Source organism: Pipistrellus kuhlii, unplaced genomic scaffold (assembly GCF_014108245.1).
Source record: "Pipistrellus kuhlii isolate mPipKuh1 unplaced genomic scaffold, mPipKuh1.p scaffold_m20_p_1, whole genome shotgun sequence".
NCBI classification, from domain to species: Eukaryota; Metazoa; Chordata; class Mammalia; order Chiroptera; family Vespertilionidae; genus Pipistrellus; species Pipistrellus kuhlii.
Window position 1 is genome coordinate 136218956 of NW_023425404.1, and position 17668 is coordinate 136236623.

Genomic DNA, 17668 nt, shown 5'->3' on the forward strand with positions numbered 1-17668 from the left:
AATTTGGCTATAAAGAAGTAAAGACTATATGAGTGCATGTGGGTCGGACTATAGGTCTAGAGGGCATCTTCTCCCTCTTGTCTCTCATCTCCTCACTGCCCCAGTCTCCAGAAGAATGGAGAACTCTCTCTCTTAGGTTTGAAATTTTATTTCAGAAAGGCTACAAGACTGACATCAAGTGGATACGTCAGAAACGACAACTAAAGCAAAACCCATGAATCAGATAGATCTTTGCTTAAAATACAATATTTTAAATAGAAGGATGTTTAAAGAAGAAAGCATGTGTGTTTTTGCCTCCGTTCATAAACTATTGTGAAACTCAATTGTCCTTCTAACTGACAATGTCCCCATTGCTTCTTAGGTATTATTCTGCCAGTGGTTATTGCTCTAATTGTAATAACACTTTCAGTATTTGCTCTGGTGGGTTTGTATCGACTGTGCAGGAAGACAGACCCAGGTGGGTAACAGTGTTTTGCTACCTTTTGTTTTCTGATAAAAGAATGCTCATGCTAGATCTAAACTTAAATGTATACTCTTCAGGGGAGGCGGGAATTGTAGAAAGAAATAAAATGCCATATTGCTTGATCTCAAAAAATAGAGGGAAATGAACGGAGAAATCCATGGAATGCTGGTGAATGTAAAGAATCGGGATTAACTACTAGTGGCAGGTATCAACTGCTAACAAATACCTTTCAATGAAACAGCCCGTTTTGTGGGCTGTTGGGGGAATACGGGAGTCCAGAAGGCATGAAATGGTATGCCTTACCTATTGTGAATGTTTGTTCCTTTTCTGGGTAACAGAGCATAAAGCAAAGTCTCACTGATAACGTAGTTTAGGGGCCCATAATCTGAAGAAGAGCTTCCTGCGACTCACTTCCCTTCCAGGAAGCGCAGCTTCCTTCTGATGAAAATGTCTTCCTTCGTGACTGCATGTTCTGCTCATTGATTGAATAGGTTCCTCGGGACTGAACATTATTGCAATTTTTATTAAAATTCTAGTTTGAAATTATTACCCTTCTTAACCTCTCCAGTGGTATTTGGAAGTCTTTTCCCTTTTCTTCAGCCACTGCTCTCTTTTAAACATCCCCACTCTTCATTTTCTTCCTTTTGATGTTTCATCTTCTCCCTGCTTCTGAAATACTTATGAATCCTGTAATGGCATTCTATTTTTTATGTTTTTTTTTAAATAAATGTTTAATTTTAAAATAGATTTACCTTCACAGAAACATTGCAAAGATAGTTACAAAGAGTTCCCACATACCATATAGCTGTTATTCTTATTATTAATATGATATAGCCCAGCTAATGTAGCTCAATGTTTGAGTGTTGAACTATGAACTAGGAGGTCACCAATACAGTTTTATTCCAGGTCGGGGCACATGCCCAATTTGCAGGCTTGATCTCCAGTAGAGGGCATATAGAAGCAGCTGATCAATGAGTCTCTCTCATCATTGACTAGAGGTCCAGTGCACGAAATTTGTGCATGGGTAGGGCACTTAGCAGCTGCTGGCTGCCAGCTGATGGCCAGGGCCTGCCTTCCTTTGTTCCAAGCCACCCCCTGATAATAGGCACACTTCATAGGGAACAGTCGAGCTCCAGGAGCTCGACTGTTTCCTATGAAGTGTGCCTATTATCAGGTCAGTCAAACTCCCACCCAAGGGAGTAATTTGCATATTAGCTTTTATTACATAAGATTTTATATATTTTTCCCTCTTCTTTCAGCTCTGAAATCAATAAAAATATATAAAAATAAAAAGATGACATGTTTATCACAATGAATTAACTAATATTGGTTGATACATTATTATTAACTAAGGTCCCTACTTTTTTTTTAAGATTTCTTCCAATCTTATTGTCTTTTCTCAGCTCCAGGAAATTGAGCTTTTTACTTAACATTTCATCTGAATCACCCTTCAGTTCCCATGGCTTACACTCTCTTCTGTTATCTTAAACATAAATCTATTTTCCATCACAGATCCTGCCCTGCTTGTGTAATGCGGTGTTATGTATCCATGTCTTTGTCCATGCTATTCCTTCTCCAAGAACAGTGGTCAACAAACTCATTCATCAACAGAGCCAAATATCAACAATACAACTATTGAAATTTCTTTTGAGAACCAACATTTTTAAACTTAAACTTCTTCTAATGTCACTTCTTCAAAATAGACTCACTCTGGCCATAATATTTTGTAGAAGAGCCACACTCAAGGGGCCAAAGAGCTGCATGTGGCTCTCTAGCCACAGTTTGCTGACCACTGTCCTAGAATTTTCTGTCCACTTTGTAACTTTCATAAAATTTCAGCCTCCCATTTGTCCATTAGCACCTACCTCAAATACCAATTTAATGTATCTTTCTTTGCATAACACATCATCTCTTTGAGCAGAATTCTATAGAATTTTATGGAATTCATCATGTAATAACATAGTTACTTTGCCATGTACCTGTCTCCCCTTGGTCTGTTCTAGATTCTATAATAAAAATACCGAGACTGTGTGGCTTAAACAATAAACATTCATTTCTCACAGTTCTGAGAAGGTGCCAGATTCGTGTCCGGTGAGGGTACTCTTCCTGGCTAATATATGGCCCCTGCTCACTATGTCTTCACATAGTGGAAAGCAAAGAAGTACTCTGCAGTCTTTTTTTCATAAGGGTGCTAATCCCAACTGAAGACTCAACCCTCTGACCTAATTAACTTCCAAAGGCCCAACATCCTGATGACATTATATTAGGCATTAAGGTTTAACATATGAATTTTAGGGGAGCACACACATTCAGTCCATAATAAAAGGCAGCCTCTCTAGTCACACATCATGTATTATTCACATTGCATTGTGCATAATATAAGACAGAATCTACTATAAGCTTGTTGAGTTAAATTTCCATAAAATAGAATGTTGCCTTTCCTCATTTTAATTCTAAATATTTCACTAGCAGAACTCTTAAGTTTCAAATACTTTTAAAAAGTAAGCATCCATTTTTATAATATATATAAGCTACACTGTTTACCCCATAGACATTGTGCCCCCTGGATACTAATAAAGGCTGTTCCTAAAACCAGTGTCTATGCACTGCATGGGCAGCTTGGCGCAAGAGTGTAACAGTGCAAGGGGAAGTTATGAGACAAAAAACAAACAAACAAACAAAAAACAAAACACACACACACACACACACACACACCCCCAAAAAAACAAAAAAAAACCAAACAAACAACAAAAAAAAACAGTAGTGTTCATATTAGCCCTTGGTGGAGAATGAGAATAAACAAATCAATGACTTTCCCTTTGGGAGTTAGTGAATAAGGACTCTTAATAATGTCTAAAATATATTTTCTTCCTCAGTTTCCAGAAGAAAAAGTATTTTTATAAATCAGTTTAATTTCTCAAAGTTTCTAATCAACCAATACTATTTTTTATGGTAAATCAACTATCCAAGTTGAAGCTTGTGGGTGTTGAGCACATAGAAGAAAAAAAAAAATAGTGTGCTAAATCTATCTGTAAAAACACCCTCTACTAAGAAACTGCTTTGCATAGGAAGATTTGCAAATAAGTTATCTGAAAACTTGACATTTGCTATTAAAGAGGACTCTGGATGAATTGAATCATTGAGGGGGAAAGTGTATAAAATTCCAAGCACTATGAAAAGTAAAATAAAATAAAGTAAATTTACTATAATTATTGAGAATCATTCTGAAGACATACAGTACTTTATAACCAAGTTTGGCAGTTGTGCAATTAGCCAAATCTATTTGGTTTTTATTAACTTTGCTTGCCAAACAGAATTTATAGCATTGCTGTCATTAAATGAGCACCATTAAAACCCCACAGTGATCACTCTTCAAAATGTGGGTGAGACTTCATTAAATTCAGAAAATTGGTAAACCCACTCTGCTCACTGGAAGATAACATCAATCAGAGATTTCAATATGAAATTGAGTTTATCTGGATAATGTTGACAGTAGTCTGAGCTTTAACCCAAATAGAACAGCATATATTCCAAAAGCAGTTTGTTGGTATGTGCCTATATGGTAATAAACCCAATATTACCATATTACAAGGAAAATTATTAAATTAGGCATACAAACAGTAGCACTGCATATTGGAACAGGGCTGTGAGCATCACAGGTGATATCATATAGAGCACTTACAGCAGGAATTGTAAAGTGCTATTAAAGCCCTACTGATGGTAGGAAAGACAAGGTCAGGTCAACTTGGTGAATAGCATATGATATCATGAATTAAATCATTGGAATTAAGAGTCATGGTGGTATGTGACTCTTACCAGGTGAAGCTAAACTAGCCAGAATATTAGTTGAAATCAAGGTCTTCATAATACAACTAGAGGCCTGGTGCGCGAATTTGTGAACCAGTGGGGTTCCTTGGCTGGGTCTGCGGGATGGAGCCCAAATTTGCTCTCTGACAATCCCCTGAGATATCCCAGATTATGAGAGGGCACAGGCCAGGCTGAGGGATCCCACCAGTGCATGATCGGGTCCAGGGAGGATGTGGGAGGGCTCCAGGGTGTGTCTGGCCTGTCTCGCTCAGTCCTGATCACTCAGTTCCAATCAGAGGGACCCCAGCAGCAAGCTAACCTACTAGTGAGAGTATTTGCCCCCTGATGGTCAGAGCATGTCATATTGACTGGTTGACCAGTTGACTGTCTTCTCCCTGGTGGTCAGTGCACATCATAGCGAGTGGTTGAGCAGCCTTAGCATATCATTAGCATATTATCCTTTGATTGGTTGAACAGCTGATTGAACAACCAGACACTTAGCATATTAGGCTTTTATTATATAAGATAGGCCGCAGTGAATACAAGGTTTTAGCATTGCTTCCTGAGGCCATGCTCTTGTGCAGAATGAAACACCAGCATTTCCACTCTAGGCCCAGGTTGTTTTCTACCAGGTCCCATAAGCAGCTTGGAAAAGCATACAGAAGATGAGATGCCATTAGTAGCCGCAGTGATATTTTGCAGAGCACTTTAAAGAGACTGAGTTAGTGCAATTCAGATGCAATTAGAAGTGATATTATAGTTCACCATAGTACAGAGATTTGTGTCTCCAGAAAGTCACGAATAAAGAAATATCAGAAATTCAATTCTCTGGTATAAAAAGGCAATTCATTACTTTGAAGAGAATATTTTTCAGAGGTACTGAAATAAACAGAGACCTTTTCTGGTGTTTGCGGGCTATGTGAAAACAAATAGTTACACCTAGAGATAAGAAACTTAGTGCAGAAGTAAGTTCAGTGGAGTTGACCTACTTGGGACTATCCCGTGAATGAATTAGCCATACCAAAGGAAGGAGTGCTAACCATGTCTGAGAAAATGAACAGTGAGGCAGGGAGTGGAGAGATTAAAGAAGTCAAAAATTGCCTCTAGAAATATCTCTGCACTGAACATGTCAGGGGTCTCAGTTTTGTTTTGTTTTTTGTTTGTTTGTTTGTTTTTGTTTTGTTTTGTAGCCAATCTTCTTATAACTCTAATAATTCTCTCCTCTCCTAGGCACAGCAGAAAATGGGAATGACCAGTAAGTAAAGCTACCTCATTTTTTCTAGAAGCTCTGATTTTATCATTTACATAAGGAAAAGTATTGATTCTTTACTTACACATCTTTGTTTGTTTTTTTAAAGAATTTGTGTAGGAATTATTGTAAATGGAGTTTAACTATTTGTCAGAGTTCTCTCTTTTCAACAGAAATTCCAACAACTAAAAGAGGGCTATTCTTAAGCTATTCAAAAGTGTTAAAATTGAAAATCAAAAAGTGAAATGCAAAAATGGAAAAATGAATATAATTACAATAATAAATATAACACATACCTAGAGTTTTAAGATACCGTATTTTTGGGACCATAAGACGCACCAGTTTTTAGAGAAGGGAAATGAAGAAAAAAAGATTCTGAAACAAATAGTGTCCTAAAATATTTTATGTGCATTAAAACCCAACATCACAGTCATAAACACATGTAATCAACCCTGTAAAGTAAACAGCAGCATTTAGAACCATTTTAGAGCCGGGCAAGCATACAGAGACCACACAGAGCCGGGCAAGTAAAAAAACTTTTTTTTTTTAAGTATATGTGTAGGCTATATTTGGACCATAAGACTCAGGGACTTTTTCCCCCCACTTCTGGGGGGAAAAAAGTGCGTCTTATGGTCCGGAAAATACGGTACTTTCCCTAGGGGATTTTTCAGTATGTTTCTCACAATTAGGGAAAAATCATGCCTGCACCTTGAGACAGCTCTGAGTGGCTTTATTAATAGTAGATGTGCATTCTGCTTTGACTTTTCAAAAACAAGCAAAGCAGTTGTTACCAATCCACCCAACTGTTGCAACCAAGGTGCTATAAAGAGACATTTTTTTAATGAATGTCAAAAACAATTCTGTGCTTAAGTTTACTTTGTCGATATGAATTTGTATCCTGCCTTTATGTAGATGTTTTTGTATGTTCATCAGGCAATGAAACTTAGAAATACTATCCGTAGGTCCCCTACCCTTCTTAATTAGAAATAAAGGTTCTTGGGATGTCCAGGGGGAAAAAGGGGGTTTAAAGGTGTTTAGCATCTGAGAAAGAGGAGGCGGGAACTCTTGGTTAAAATAAACTGCAGTGTTCAGGACCTCGTAAAAAAAGGATACTTCTAGAATTTATCAGCAGCCCCCAAAGTTTGGAAACATGTCTGTGTCTTTCCCTTCATAAATCAAGACTGAAGCCATGTAGCATACAGACCTGTGACAAGTGTTTCCCATGACCCATCTTGATGTTTAAACTATCTGAGGACCATAGCTGTAGCAGAATGATAGAGATTTATTGGCTTGATTCCAGAAGTGGAAAGTGCTTTGTGTGTGTCTGCATGTGAAGAGACACAGGTTTTGTCTTAAAAACATATATATATATATATATATATATATTGTGTGTGTGTGTGTGTGTGTGTGTGTGTGTATCTTCTTCATTCTGTGTATGTAATGTTTACTTTCTATCTCAGGCATGCCACTCTAATTACTATGGTATTAATTGAATGTTTTCTGTTCCAAATAGACCTCAGTCCGATAAAGAGAGTGTGAAGCTCCTCACTGTGAAGACAATTTCTCATGAGTCGGGTAAGCTCCCTAACTGTGGATTAGATGAAAAAGTGTTATTTCAAAGTTCTACTCGGATTTTGTTCATGTTGAAACATAACTGGAAAGCATAGCTTCTTTAGAAATGGTCAATTAGCAATTCCCAATAAATGTCAAATTTTCCTTTAAAGGAAAGACAAGCCCTATAAATATAATTTTTGGGTAAAATTTTTTGGATTATCTGGCTTTTAATAAACATCTGTAGACAGATCCAAGCCCTTTGTATGAGCCAGTCTTTTAAGAGAGACCTTCATTCATGATGTATCTGGTTCCTTTATTTCTACCTGGTTCTCTCAGAGGTAACCATCTAAATGAGCAGAGGGGTAAAATTCTTTCATAGGGTGATTGGAAACCAATCACAGGTTCCCTAGCCAAGAAGTAGCCTAGCCTATTCCACTAGATCAAAGAAAAGGAGCCTAAATATGAACTAGTCCTGAAGAAGTTCATGAAGGATCCTGAGCGTGACTATACCATTTATCAAGAAGAGTTCTCAGAATCTGCCTGTGGCTTCTAAACAAGCATAACAATAACATCATGTCCATTGGGAATTTAACCTAACCTGGAACCTGGGCTCATCAAGCTGGGCTCAGGCTGGCTACCCAGCACGTGGAAGAAGCCTCTGTGTGGGAACCCTTGGCTTTCCTGGTGAGGAGGGGCTGGGATCAGAACTGCCCACTCTACCATCCTTGTCAACCAGGGAAATGACAACGCACACCAAAATTGAGGCTTCCAGAGGGGAAGACTCTAAAGAACCTTTTGTTTCTTAATGGCATATTTCATATCTGACTCTTCTTGAAGGACCAAGGAAAATTCCATATCAGCTGACATCTCCCGTTCTCATAGTAATCGAAGCAATAAATGGAATAAACTATAGTGTGATAATTAAGACTCTTAACTCTCCATAAGGAAGCATTATCATCATGGAAATAATCAGATCTGTCCTCTGGTACTTTTCTGGTATTTCCGCCAACTTCAATTTAGGACTCACATCTCATTTAATAACAAAACCTTTCAATGGACAACCCAACTGATTACTGTGGAAATATTTTATCAGATAACAAGATTGATTTGGCAATTCAAAGGTTTCAACAGCCTAGAATTAATCTGAAACATAATGATCTGCAAATGCTCTTTGTGCCACCACAATTCTTACTAAAGTCTGGTTCCTGAGACACAAATAAATATCTCTCCCTTAATTTTCAAACTTATTCAAATAGGATTTCTTTATAAAATTAGGCTCACCAAGTTAACAGAAGTTTTATTATTATAATTGTTTTTACTTAAATATCCTTTGCCCAACAATGACATCTTTCCTAAAATATAACTAAAATAAAATCTGAAATTTTTAGGTTTGATATAACTTCACAGATTTAGCCCAATTTCCCCCTATCTCCTATATAAACGTTTAAAGAAATTTTTAAAATGTAGAAAGCAATATGATAGAACAAATACCTGAGTGACACATTTTATGTTATTTGCTATTATGAAAGAATTAATGTTCCTAAGTGGTAACAGAATGAAATTTGAGCTTCCATGACCATGAGTTTATTGGATTGATCAGTATTTCAATGGATAAACTCTGACCCTCATTTTAGCAGTCAATAAGTCATGTTTCCAAGGAAACAGAGCTTTGTAGCCACCCACCTTTATGGGGAAATGCCAGTGGGTGCTAAATTGTCTGGGTTTCTAGAAGCCTCAGTGAGCCTTGGTAATTGCTCTGGTCATTGTGTGCTAATAACACAGATCCTTGCCCCAAAACCTCCTCTGATTAGAAGATGGTACTCATCTATCCCCATTCTCTGCTTCCTTTGAATATGTTCTTTCACAAACAGTGTTCTTCTGCTGAAAATGTAGCCCCAAAATGTTTACAATTTGATTATTTTAAATTAGGGGTTCTTTAAGTAAAAGAGAAAGCCTAGTAGAATATAACAAGAATGTGTCTTTAGCAAAAATTAAACACCAAACGTGGCAGATCAAGGGGTCTTTTATGAATACCTAAAAGATACCATACAGCTTCAGTAAGGAATGTAGCCAACTTAAACATCCCACAATGACTACAAAATATACATATGACATGATGCATGTTAAATGTGATTCCCACCGACATCACATCTCAGCAAGTTATACACATTATCTTTTTTTTTAATTAAAGGCAATCAGAATTATGAAGAAAACTGCTTAATTAGTTAAAGAAGATAAGACTGCACAGGAAAAAAAAGAAAAGAAAATGCAGTACCTTTGAATTTAGTTTCAAAGCATTGCTTGATTGTGAACCATTTGGAGAAAGAAAAAAAAAATGAGATCTGAATTCATTAAAATATTGTTCGGCTTAAAAACTCTAATAAGTGTGTATTAGCTGAGATTAAGCTGAAACACTTGAGCATGTGCGCCGGGCCTGCCATGCTGTGCCAGACTTCTCCTGCTTGGTTTGAACCACTTAATATGGCCCATGCCCCAGATGTCATTCATCCCCTATCCCTCTGTTCCTCAGTGCACTCATGCTCTTTTGAAGGAGATGATAACTTTGTCTCCTTTGTCTCTCCTATCCCTTGCCCCTTCTTAAATATGGTCAGTACACATTATCAGTATATTATAGTAAATGCACAGTTACTTTTATTTGCTTTTTTTTACAAATTAAAAGTTCATTAACAACAAGAAATAAGCAACAGTAAAAAAAAAATGATTTATGAAGCTTAGATAGATTCAGCTATGTCCCCGGCCCTTCAATATTTGGCTCATTCTCTGCATGCATTCATTTTTGCCATACACATCATTATTATAACTGTACTAATGGCCCAGTGCATGAAATTGAGAGGGCAGAGCAGGGGTGAGAGGGCAGGGTGGGGCGGGGCCAGCTCCCAGTAACTGGACCTTAGCCTTAACCCAACCAATCAGGTCAGCCAAGGTAGTGGCACCACCTCCCCCCCTATAAAACCCATTGATATGTTAAATTCTTTCTCTCTCCCGCCATGCCTTCGCTGGCTGGTGTAAGTGGGACCAAGCTTTGACTAGTCCGAAATAAACACAGGCTTTCTGCAATTGCATCAGATTCGGCTCCCTGGTAGTCTTTGGGGTTTATGACACTTGAGCACAACAAAATTCATGCACAGGGTGGGGGGATGTCCCTCAGCCTGGCCTGCACCCTCTCCAATCTGGGACCTCACAGGGGATGTCTGACTGCTGATCCACAAAGATCTGGCCTGAACTGTCAGTTGAACATCTCTCTCGCATTCCAGGACTGCTGGTTCCTAACCGCTCACCTGCCTGCTTGCTCACCCCAAACTCCCCCCCTGCCAGTCTGCTCACTCCCAACTGGCTTCCCTCGCAGGCCTGCTCACCCCCAATTGCCAATCTCACTGGCTTTCTCCCCCACTAACTGGCCCCCTCTGCTGGCCTGCTGGTCCCCAATTGCCATCCCCCACTGACCTAATCACCCCCAACTGCCCTCTCCTCCTGGCCTGATCTCCTGTGCCTCGGCCCTGCCACCATGGCTTTGTCTGGAAGGATGTCCCAGAAGGCCTCTGGTCTAATTAGCATATTACCCTTTTATTAGTATAGATTGGAAGCAGATGGTTATTGAATCTTTCTCACATTCTCTCTTCCCAATTACAGAGACCTGTAAGGGGATATTAAGGATTGTAATGATTTTCATAAGGTTTGCTTTACATTTCTGGAAGACAGTAGGGGTTCATGAGTTTTTATTTTGTTTAATTCTCATACCTGTACTTCATACTTATCAATTCCAGGAGGTGCTGTGCCTCTAGTGAGCATGGGTTGTCCTAGGGTAGAGGCCATTAGGGTCATGGCCTTGGCACTTCTCAAAGCATGGGACCTAAGGCACTTTTGCAAGGAAATATCAAGAACAAACTGGGTTTGTTCTCCTCATAGGCTTCTGGCACTATTTATTATCTCCATGACTGTACAGGTAACAGGTGACATCAACGGTGTTCTCAAAAGACAGCTTTTCTAACTAGTAGATAAAACCTGGAGTAAAATAATGACAGTTATTCTCAAAGCTAGAGACTATAATCCACGTTGATTTTATATAGTGTGACAGCTGTTGATACTTGAGCCTGTCTGAAAGACTCAGGTAATATGAAATGTGTTTATCATGAATCCAGGGGCATGTCTCTCAGCTTCCTAGGTTAATATTTATCCTTATATTTGATAATGGAATAACACTGTTTACTTGAGTGATGTCCCCTCTGCTATTCTGTGTGTCAACAAAGTGTTCATTGACCCTATAAATTCAATTTCACAGAACTCTCCCTGAATTAAACAGAGGAGAATGTGTTCCTGATAAAATGGCACTTTAAATATATGACATAGGTTTACTGAGGCAGGGCCAGCTCATGGATCAAGCAATAATCAATAACTCATTCCCTAAGATGCCTCTCTTACTATCACCTCCCATTCACACACACATCTCACTCCCACGGAGTGAGTTAGCATTCATTGCTCCTTTAGGGTGGAACAGATAATGGCCTAAAAGAGCTCATAAGTCTTCGTAAAAAGGCCATACCAAGAGGCAAATTGTGGCCTTAATGTGATTCTTGCAGGGAAGTTGGACTTCTCTTGAAAAACAAAAAACAAGCTAAGAAACTTTATTTTCATCCTCATTCACTCCCTGAGCTTAAGGTTCAAAGTGTATCTTCTGTTCCTAGGTGAGCGCCCTGCACAAGGAAAAAACAAAAACTGACAGCTTGATGAATCCTGCCCACACCTGGGCAGTAAATATGTAAGTTTCCTAATTTCATTCACTGAGATACTCATTAATATCTGCTTTGTTAGCCTGTTGCAGCTTAGATTACTTTCAAAGACTTTTATTAGAGGAAAGGTTAATGGCTTGTGCCAGTGAAACCATCATTGTCCACTTGTCTAAAAACAAACACTAAAATGATTTGCCAGAGCAGTGAATGGCTTGTGGGCTGTAAAAAATTCTTCCAGTTGCCCTGCCTACCTCAGAATGGCACAGTCCCTGCCTATTGAGGATGTTTCCTTCTAATTGCAGTTTGCCTTTATCTAGGTCACTATACACACACTGACTGTGCACTTAGACAGGGTCCTATTGCTATTCCAGACTCGCAGGACTCAAAATGAGAATGCTTAGAGATTTGTAGTTTATTGCAGGAAATGTTATGATACAGCAGCAACATTAATGTTGGGATGTGCATCACATCCAAAGGCTGGCATAGTGCATGGAATCCAGAGAAGCCAGCTTGGGGGTCCGATTGTCCTCCCTGTATAAGGACTACAGGATGTCCTTCTCTGGGTCCAGGAACCATGGATATGTAAGCAGAGCACCTTAAAGTGACCTGAAAAGTAGTTTCACCTAGAGTTTTTTATGCTAAGCCAATCATGTATACCAGTGTTTCCCAAAGTGTGGTACGCGTACCTTCAGGGGTACGGGAAGAGTTTGGTGGGGGTACACGTTGCACCAGAGTTTGGTGGGGATATGCACTGCACCATGCTTAGCTGCGCCTAATTCTACGTTCTCATGAGTATAAGGGGTACTCAGTGTTACAAAAATTATACAAGGGGTACACATATGTCAAAAGTTTGGGAAACACTGATTGTAGACAATTTCTTGTATATAACTAGCTGAGTGACAGAGCCCTCCAGATATTTTAATGACTACCATATACAGACGATCAACTTCACTGCAATAATAGTTCATCAATAAGCAACTGAAACCTTTCAAATTATGTTTACAAGCAACACTGCTATTCTGTGTGCTCCATGCATTGACCAGGAATCAGTGCAAAGCAGGTACATTTCTTATTTCATTAAAAGAGCACAGGCCAATTTTCAGCCTGCTGGAATTAACTGTGCCAGCTTAGCATGGGATTGTCATTGCTTCCTTAAAATTGGCTCAGATTTTCTTCTGCCTCATTTAATTTTCATAAGAAGCATTGATTAAGTGCTCTCACAATTAGTGTTCAGTGCTTTTTAGAACCTGCAAAAGAATTTGCCCTTTGGAAACTAATTTTTTTTAAGAACAAAATAAATGTATATGCCCATAATTGGCCTGACCAAAATGACAGTCACTCTGGGTAGAGTCCAGGGGAGAAGAATATCATTGTTGTGTGTGCTATCTATGTCACCTGCCAGCCACTAATATGCTGCTGTTATAGATGCTGTAATAAAAAAAATAAAAAAAAATAAAAAAAAAATCCTTTGTTCCTATATTGGTTGTAGATCTTTGAGAAAAAAATGATCGATGCAACATTAATCACAAGCACTATCTCACTCACATAAATCCAGATGTTCACCTCGCTGATCTATGCTGCAAACACTTGACTTTACTTGGAAGTTCACCTACAGAGAAGCTAAGTTCCATTAAACAATAACTGGGACCACTGTCAAAAGAGCTGTTAATACAAAAATAACTTGGGTTAAATTTTGAAGGCCACTGAAGTAAAGGATTAGACATGTGTTAGCTCTATGCATTTCTATACACATTTGTGTTTGAAATGCAAATGTGCTCTGTTTTCTTCTTCTGAGATTAATTCTCTTATGACAAGAAGTAGCAAAGATGCTTGCCAACAAATGGTCTGAATGAGGTGGTCAATAATCACTGTGGTGATGGGGATAGTAGCTAGTAATATCCCACGGAGAAAATGTATAAAGAACTAAAGGAACAACGGAAGAAGGAGACAATAGAGGAAAAATTAGGTATGCTTTAAATGCCTGCTTAAGTAAGAACTTTCAAAACATAAAACTATGTAAGAAAATTCAGTAGAAAATATAGAAAATCTGCTAGTATATGATTTAAAACTTCCAAATATAAAGAAAATTATAAGAAAACAAATAGAGGAAATATGTAAATATGACACCAATTCATTAATATTCTAAACATACAAAGATGTTATATACATATTGGGAAATAGGAAAGTAAAGCAAAGACCGTGAACAGATAACTTATGCAGGAGGGAATAGAAATGATAACAAAATTGTATAGAGGCTTCCTATACTACTACTAATCAAAAATGTGAAACAAGACCAAAATATATAACCTTGAATGTACTTGAACTTTTTTGTAATTTTAAAAAATCATACTGGTGAAACAAATCATTTTACATCTTGCATTTGAAAGTATAAATTAGATTAATAATTGCATTGGGTTCCAAAAACCAGGATAAAACAATCATTTCTCCTAAGATCATTGTGCTTCTTTGTCTCTAAGTGCTAATATGCTTAAATAACCTATCATGATACTTTATTATAAAAGCAATAATTTATTCTTTGTCAGAATTACACATTTATGAAGTTTTAAGGTTGTGAGAGATTAGGTGCTTATAAAGTCCTGTAGTAGTAGTATTATTATTCATAAAGATGACACATACACTGGAATTTAGAGAGATTTTAATGCTGAACCCTCTGTTAGCCGCAGATATTCTGGGAGAACATCAAAAATACCCTGTTCTACAGTCCTCCTCCCAAACTAAGGCTTGACATAGCTCCTGTGGCCACTCTCTGCTCATGGAAGCCAGTGGCCACCTTTTCCCCTACACAAGGCAAGAGTGCAACCAACTCTATCAAAGACCCTGCCTTTGCCAACTATGCTATAAGAATAGGGTACAGGTCTCCACCCCAGCACCATGCCTGCTCCACTGCCACCATATCATCCTCCTTCCAGACTCTAGCAAACCACAGACTCCCACACAGCAAACACCTAGCCCCTGCCAGGATGGGCCACTGCCCATTTCCCATCTCCTATTCCTTTTTAGACCAACATAGAAAGTTATTTCTGCCCCAACATAATCAACCAAAGTCCTGGCCCTCCTTCCTATGAAGGAGATGCAGAGAGTTGCTTAGTCATTCTTCTCTCTACTTATTAGGAGAAGAATGAACATTGCCAATACATTTCTTAATTATGTTGTCACCCCAATCAACAGACTTTGAATTATGTCCCTTTAGTGACAATGTACAGTTAATAGCTTTAATTAGAAGAAGAATATGATTAGATTTGTGCTTGAGACACAGCGCTGATGTTTACTGTGAAAGATGAATTGTAAAGGAATGAGACTATAAGCAGAGAAGTCAGAAAACTATTGCAGTATTCTCTGGGAAAAGGACAGGGCTTTATCACATCTGCAGGGACACAGAGATGGGGGTGAAGAAACAAAATGGAAGAGAGAAATGTCAGGCACATCCGATTCTGTGATTGAATGTAAGCAGTGAGGAAAAAGATTAGGACTACATATGACATCCAAACTGCTGGCATGAGTGACTGGATGGATCATGAAGGTAATAGCAAAGATGGGAATTATGAAGAGAAAGGGAGCAGGTTTCAGAGGCAGTATAGTTGTTTTCCTTTCAGACATGTTCAGTTTCAAGTGACTGTACTGGGTGGAAGATAATTATTCTACTCACTTACATATTCACCTCCAAATCCAACATCTCTACTTCTCACTTGCTTAGAATCTGAACTTTTTTTCCTACAGGCTTAATCTTCAGCTTTTGTGCTCCAGGAGAAGAAAGAGAGAAAGACCTGTGGAATTAATCCTGACTTCCAATCCTGCTTGCCAATCTACATCAGTCACCTGTCCCCCCGCAAAATGATGTCCAGATGACATGCAATAATCTGATAGAACAAAAATTCCTGGGTTTCCCCTGTCCATTGAGACAGGAGAAAGCACATTTTTACATTGTTTAGGAACATTCTCAGAAGAACCAATTTTAGGAAAGGTATTTGTGAGCAGTTAACCAGGCAGCCCAGGCATGTGTGTTCCCCGAGGACATGACCTTCCCTCAAGTTTAAAGTTTCCAGAACTGACAGTTTTTAATCTATGATGCCTTTCCCAATTTCTTGGTGTTCTTCTATTACCTACTGCTTGTATTTATTGTTTTCTACTATGACTATGTTAATGCAGGGAAAATTTGCAAGTGTATTATTAAATATTAGGTAGAAATCATGATGTGCCACTTTGTACATAAATATATTTTATTCATATGTTCATGTGTTAGTTTTAATAAATATTTACTGTATTCAATACACTAAAATATCATAACATGACTGTGAAAATGTTGAAGGTATTGTCTACCCATAATTATGAAAAATTTTGGATTGACTATTAGTTTATGGGAACTCTATAATGAGAGGCATCTGTAATAAGTGAGAAAGAGACAGGATTAATGTATTAGACCCTGTGAGAGGTAAGTCGTATCATTTCTTTGGTCTTTCTATTTGTAATTCACACTATGTAACAAGGATGTAAAGGCATTTGTGACACTGTACTGCATTCATTGAAAAGATAAGCAGGAGTGAGAGTGTTTCATAATCCTTTCAGTTAGGACTATCTCCATGCATTTTTTATTTCCTTTAGAAATGTAATGATTTGTTCTAGCAATGATTAATAGAAATGAACATTTCATAAATACATAATTGTGATATTATTGTTCAGTGTATCCCTTTCTTTAAAAAACATATGATTATAGCTGTCACTCAATCCGGAGCACATTATTCAGTTGAAAGCTGACTGGTCAACCTTGACCCCTTCTTGGACATGTGCAATCAAAATGTCATGTTGGGTGATGTTCTGTGGAAAACTCTGAAACGAATATGCTGCCAGTGGCAGCTCTTTCACTTGTATGATCATCTTCGCCAAGTAAATGCTAAATCATCCTGATGATGTGAGGACAGTGTAGTAGAATCTGAGCGGTGGATGTAAAACTTCCTTTTAAATTCCTTTTGTTGCAACATATTTGAAAACTTTCAGCTTTAAAGATTATATCTTTAAATAATCATCTTGGTTTTAGCTTTCCGATGTCTGGACACTAAGACACAAACAAGCATATCTATATTTTTAACTGGTATCTCTTTGTGTCCCTTTGAGGAGGAAGATAGGAAATTGAAGAGGAAAGGGAAATTAAGAGGTTATATAAAATGGCAAGGACCCCCCCAATACATACACTGACCCATGAAAGATGTCTTATCCTTGCTTAACTCTAACTTAAAAGTCTTTTATACTGGCACGACAGGGGCTGGTGGATACCAAAGATGGGACAGTTGTCTTGAGAAGGAAAACATGCCAACACCCCTAGAACGCTTTACTGAGCTCCTCAGCAGAATCCTTGTTACACACAATGTGCTGAGAGAAACAAACTCTTCTGCAACTTAAATTACTGCAGTGATATGTTATTCCAGTGTCTAGGAAAACCATTTTCTTGACTTTGCATGAGAATTGTTGGAAGAATTTATAATGATTGGGAAAAGGGAAAGCTTTTTAATGGTCATGAGAGAATAAAATTCATTCTAGTTCAAGAATTGTCCATAAAGAATATGCTTTATACTAACAACTATAACATTAAATCTTCAGAGTCAAAGTGGTAAGAAGATTCAGGAATTTGCAGCTATTCATGGCATTTTGTAGCATCAATCTCAAATGTCTGCATTCTCAAAAATCAACTTAACCTAATGAAATAAGTTTCTAGGCAACATCATTAATTTGATTTTTTAAATTATTGTATTTAAATTATCTACTTTCTATGCCTCACTTGCTACATGTTCTTTATTCTGATATACAGTTCAAATGTCACTGCAGAAAGGGAAT

General features: G+C 38.0%; 1 protein-coding gene across 8 annotated transcripts in view; it reads left to right on the top strand.

Moving 5' to 3' along the window:
- Positions 1 to 15665, top strand: part of EMCN (endomucin) — a 102420-nt gene extending 86755 nt beyond the window's left edge. For 7 of the 8 annotated variants that reach the window (XM_045570437.1, XM_036410517.2, XM_045570433.1 and 4 more), the window contains 4 exons: positions 362 to 457; positions 5501 to 5525; positions 7033 to 7094; positions 15560 to 15665. In XM_045570437.1, the coding sequence (XP_045426393.1) occupies positions 362 to 457; positions 5501 to 5525; positions 7033 to 7094; positions 15560 to 15618 (242 nt within the window). In that variant the 3' untranslated portion in view covers positions 15619 to 15665. Of the gene's footprint in view, positions 1 to 361; positions 458 to 5500; positions 5526 to 7032; positions 7095 to 11776; positions 11851 to 15559 lie in introns of all 8 variants that reach the window. The other variant, XM_045570434.1, reaches the window with a different exon arrangement.
- The last annotated feature ends 2003 nt before the right edge of the window (positions 15666 to 17668 follow it).